The sequence below is a fragment of the Neophocaena asiaeorientalis genome, unplaced genomic scaffold, assembly GCF_003031525.2.
Source record: "Neophocaena asiaeorientalis asiaeorientalis breed wild unplaced genomic scaffold, Neophocaena_asiaeorientalis_V1.1 scaffold132, whole genome shotgun sequence".
In the NCBI taxonomy this organism is placed as follows: Eukaryota; Metazoa; Chordata; class Mammalia; order Artiodactyla; family Phocoenidae; genus Neophocaena; species Neophocaena asiaeorientalis.
Genome location: NW_020173393.1, coordinates 1,712,043 through 1,717,409, shown reverse-complemented (window position 1 = coordinate 1,717,409; position 5,367 = coordinate 1,712,043). Strand labels below are relative to the sequence as shown.

The following is a 5,367-nucleotide window of genomic DNA, read 5'->3' as shown; positions in this document are numbered from 1 at the left end:
CACCCAACCCCGCTTTTGAAGAACTAGGGAGGGGAATTCCCTGGCGGTCCAGTGGTTAGGACTCTGTGCTTTCACTGCCGAAGGCCTGGGTTCAGTCCCTGCTTGGGGAACTAAGATCCCACAAGCTGCGCAGCTCAGCCAAAAGAAAGAAAGAACTAGGGATTATGCCCTTCTTGCTTGTCAATCAGAGGTCAATTCAGGAACCCCCCAGTAATCTTGGGCAAGTCACTAAATGTACCCTCATCCCCTCATCTCTTCTTAGCAGTTTTTCAGGGATGAGCTGAAATCAGGGGTGTGAGAAGGCTTTGTAAAGTACCAGAACGATTCCAACATGGTTTTCCAGTTTTCCCTGCCTCCTCGCAATGCCTGGTACTTTAACAGGTGCTCGATAAATGTTTGTTGTCAAATAAATGATAATGCAAGGCAAAGTTACTGAGCACCGACCAAGTGTCAGGCCATAGACCAGGCACTGACCCCCAAGAAGTCAGACACATCATCCCTCCCTCCAAGAACTTGCAGAGACAGAGATTGTAAACTTCCTTGCGACGATTCAGTCATTGGAGTAAATGCCACTCCTGCTGGGCGGAGCATGATGTGGGCCTTGTGCAGGTGATGGTAAGATGGCTCTAAGGAGTTTCCATCACGTCCAAGCCCAGCCAGCTAGCTAGGGGACTTGAGACTGAGGCCGGCAACGAAGAAGGGCTGAGGCGTCCAAGGAGCCCTTCAGCTGGCTGGCTGCTGGCTGTCCTCCTTGTCTCCCTCCTCCTCCCCTCCCCCCTCCCCTCCTCCTTGCCTGTGCCAAAAGGGCAGGTTATTTTTAGTCAGGAACGGGCCACAGCAGCTGTCCTCCAGGGTCTAGTTACTCCTTGAAGTGAAGTGGGGAGGGCAATCTCAGAGGAAAAGGACAGCTTCAAATCATAACCCCTCTCTGGGAGGCTGACATCTCTCTAACTCTGCTCTGTCATCTTCAGCCCTTTCTCATCCCCTTGGAGCTCTTGGGGTCCTGCCCCTGAACTGGTCTGAGGCCCTGCAGGCTTCCCATCTTCCAGAGGAGGTTTCCTTCTCTCACTGGCAGGAAGAGGGTTTGGCAAGGCTTCCAGCTCACCCCCACTGCTCACTGACTTGCTGGGTGACTCCCTCTCCACCACGAGGGTCCCCATCTCCACCATCAGGGTGACAAGCTAAGACCCACTCACAGTTCTCTGACCGACATGGCTAGAAGCCTCAGAAGGTCTCAGGGAACCGGCAAGCCTGGAGGCTCAACCCCTGGAACGTCACAACTCTCCCCTTTCAAGACAAGTCCAAGGCCTTCTTCCCAACCTTCCTCCCAGACACCAGGGTTCCAGGAGCTTTCATATTCCGGCTTCAAACATCCGAGTTACTGCCCCACAGAGCACCCAGATCTGGCCTGAAAGATGCCCAGAAGTGCTCCTGCAAGTAAAAGGATGAAGTCCCTTCTCATCCTTACCATGGTTGCGTGTCACCAGGACTCCTCTGCTGCAAGTCACCTCCTCTGCACTCCACCACCCAAAGATGCCCTGGCCCTCTGTAGCCCCTAGGATTTGTAGGGGCATCCTCTCCTCCCACTTCCCTGCTCCCCAGGACCGGATGCCCTGGCCAATCAGATCCTGGGGTCAGCGAGCACCCCCCTCCCAGAGTCCTAGCCCATTACCTAATTTAGCCAAGGGCCCTTGCAGAGAAATTTAAGCCTCCGAGCAGGTGGCAGGCCTTGACGTCCTAGATTCTTGTGAGGAGAACCTGCCCTACTCCACCGCCTTAGTGAGCGCCCCCTCAAGAGGCATACTTGCTCCGAGATGGGTGAGGATGATTAGGATAGAGAAAAGTGAGGCAGCATGGCGGAATGCAAGAGCACAAGCCTTGACGTCCAAAGCCCAGGATCCAATTCCTGTCTCTACAAGCTGTGCACGCTTGGGCAGGTGGCGATGCCACTCTGAGCTTCAGTTTCCTTATCTGTGAGATGGGGAGAGTCATAACCTCCCTCACAGAGAAACCATGGTAAACGGGAGCCCAGGCATGTCACCAAGATTGTGCCAACTACACAGGGTCAGTGCTTGGCAAGTGGTGGGGGATAGGAGGAGGGGAAAGTGACTGCCACAGTTATTGAACCTCTGTGACTTGCCACACACTGTGCTAAGCATTTTAACCACATGATCTCATCCAGTACTCATCCTGTGAGGTAGCAACTATGATTATTCCCTTTTCACCGGGAGCTTTGTAAATCATAAAGGTCTATAGTCATGTTGGAGATTCTTATTCATACTGACTGAGGGGAAGTTGGGGCAGACTGTCCTCAGGGGACCCGTCTAGAAGGAGGAATGTATAGAGGGGTCCAGGAAACAGGGTGTGCACTTGGAGGAGAAAGAAACATTGAAAGAAGATTCTTCTCTCAAGCTTACCTTCTCCAGGGAAAGGGTTTGGGGGATTCACTTTTTTGGGGGCAAGGAGGACCAGGGGAAGTTTCTCTAAGTAGGTGAAGGGGCAGCTGGCCCCTTGCTAGAGCTTGAGGAGGAAGTCTGGAGGAGCTCAGCTGGCCATCTGGAGAGGGAAGGAGTGGGCAGATCAAGTCAAGTCCGAGGCGAGCCCACCCTGAGAACGTACAGGGTCCACACGGGGTGTTGACAACCCACAATCCCACACGGGGATAGACAACATTTATGGACGGTAGCTAAGTCAACAAAAAGAGCACGGAGATGACTAAACACAGGGTCTGGGGCTAGTGAAAGGGGGCTGGACACCAAGGAAGTCAGATGGACAGTGGCAGCTGGGCTGCCCTCTTGCCCTGTGCATAGATATTCCCAAGGAAATCTCAGTGGAGCCAGGCCAGGCTAAATAAGGCCTCCCCCAGCCAGGCACAGGGCCAAGGGGCCATGCTCCCCAGGGGATGCCAATTTGGACACAAACATTGGAACCACTTAATCCCTTTGGAACAGAGAGTGTGGAACTTGCAGCAATCCTTTGTTCATTAATTTGTTCTTTCATTTATTCAGGGAAATAGATAAGGTCCAAACTCAGTGTGGCCAAGCAAGGTCCCACTCACCCTTCCATTCTCATCCCCTTTCCTCTCCCACCTTGCATGCCACTCTCCTCTGTTCAGACTAAAATAAAGCTCCGAACACCACCCTTTAAAGTTCCCGGGCCCTTGCACATTCTGGGTTTTTTCTGCCAGAAACTCCCATCTTCCCTTTGTTCACCTGCCTACTTCCCTATCCTCTTTCTGCCAGAAACTCCCATCTTCCCTTTGTTCACTTGCCTACTTCCCTATCCTCTTTCTCGGCTTTAACGATACTTCCTCCAGGATCCTTCCTCCCCTGTACCCAGGCCAAAGGAGTCCAAGGTGGTCTCCAGTATTTTCCTCAGTCATAGCACTGAACATGCCATGGGATCACGACCTGTTCTAAGTTCCACGGACCAGAGACTGTTACCTGCCTGCCGGTGCATTCCCCAGCACCCAGCACTTGGCACTTAGCAAGTGTTCAAAAAATAATATGATCTTTGGAAGAATAAGTGAACAGAATGACATCTGGTTCAATATAAGGAGGACCTTTCTAACAGTGGTGGTTGAATAATAATGGGACTGGGCAGCCTCATAAGGTAATGAGCCTCCTGTTGCTGAATGTATGCAAACAGGAGTTTGATGACCACCTCTCAGGGAGGCTGTGGGGAGAGATCCACACGGAGCCTAAGAGTAGTGGAGAATACAAGACCTCGAAAGATCTCCTAGTTCTGGCCCTGTGTGTATGGCCCAGGGTAACTTTCCTTCACTGAGCTTCAGACTACCCATCTGTAAAATGGAGGTGCTAGACCAGATTTCGGAGCAACCCTCCTCCAGACCCTCATGGCTCTTGACAACCCGTGGTTTTGTGAACACCTGCTTTGTACCCAGACTTGTGAGGCATTTGCCAAAGTACAGGTTAAGATTCAGCCAGTGTTTGGTGAATGGGTGAGCGCTGAATGAATGAACAAATGAGGTGTGTCTTTGTTGCCCCAACACCCTGCTGGGAAGCTGAATGAAGAGTCATTAAAGCTTTGAGATTACACAGACTTGGCCTTAAATCCCAGATCCCCTATTTCCTAGCTGTGGATTTTGGGAAAGTCTATTTGCCTCAGTTTCTTCATCTTGAAAATGGACCATTCTTGTCCACTAAGAGCCTCCTCCCCAGGATGTTGTGAGGGTGAGATGTGACCCCTTGTAAAGTGCCTAGAACAGGATGGAGGATACAGTGGAACTTCAAGAAATGAGAGCCCTGCCCCTTCTGTACAGAGGGAGGGCAGGCAGTATGTGTTCCATTCAAAGCTATTCCCATACCCCTCTCTCCTGTGCCATTTAAAAAGGGGAGGAGCTACCATCAGAGAGATTTCACTTGTTTGATTGTATAACGAGCGATATCTGCCCTGCTAGGGACTGATAGCTAGGTCTTTTGATGGGAAGGGACAATAAATTTTTGACCTACTGCTGCCCTCTGGATAAAAAATAGAAACACAGCTCACTAGGGGAGTTGCTGAGATTACCAGGCCTGTAGCGTGAGAAAAGAACAGGATGTGGAACTCAGGAGACCTGGGCTGCAGGGCCCTACACTCAGAAAACTCTGGCAAGCTGTATGACTTGGGGAAAGTAACTCAGCCTCTCTGGGTCTCAGTTTTCCCCGCTTGTCTATGTCCTATGTGTGAGGCAGGCTCAAATGAGATTGTAAAAGCTTGTGAACACTGTAGAAACAATAATCATTGTGTAACTTATTATCCTCTTAGTCCCTCCTCTGTGCAAAATTCGTACTTAAATTCGTATTAATTGTTCCTGTTTTACATATGAGAAAACCTAGGCTACTCGAGGTCAGAGGTCAGATTTCATCCCGGATCACTCGGCTTCTCTGGACCTCGGTTTCCTCACAGGAGAGACGGGCTTCCTACTGCCGCGTAATGACTTTGGCAAGTTAGAGTGCTGGGTATAAATTAGGGGATAGATGGGGGCCAGCCTGGGTCTCCGGAGGGTTGGGAGGATTCAAGGAGGGTGTAGGCCCCTACGGATTGGGGACGATCCCCTAGGGGGCCGCGGGCTTGCCCAGGCCTACCCAGGATTCCCAAATCCTTCATGGAGCAAAGGGCCCGGGACTCCCGGGCGGCTCAGGGAGCAGGCGGGGCCGGAGGCGGGGCGGCGGCAGGAAGGGGCCGGAGCGGCCTGGGCCCGGCGGAACCCGGCGGACCCCGGTTGCCCTCGTCCAGGCACCGCGGGCCGCATGAGAACCCCGGGGAGCGGGGCGCCCCAGAGTGCACCTCGGGGCGCAGGAGGCAGACCCACGCCAGGGGGTGAAAGAGGCGCCGGCAGAGTCGCGGGACCCTCCACAGGCAAGG

General features: G+C 52.5%; 1 protein-coding gene across 2 annotated transcripts in view; it reads right to left on the bottom strand.

The window, feature by feature from the left end:
• Positions 1-1,564, bottom strand: part of TNNC2 (troponin C2, fast skeletal type) — a 3,011-nt gene extending 1,447 nt beyond the window's left edge. Inside the window, exon 1 of one of the 2 annotated variants that reach the window (XM_024746858.1) lies at positions 1,469-1,564. In XM_024746858.1, coding sequence (XP_024602626.1) covers positions 1,469-1,471 — 3 coding nt within the window. In that variant the 5' untranslated portion in view covers positions 1,472-1,564. Of the gene's footprint in view, positions 1-474; positions 683-1,468 lie in introns of those variants that run through there. The other variant, XM_024746856.1, reaches the window with a different exon arrangement.
• Positions 1,565-5,367: the final 3,803 nt, after the last annotated feature.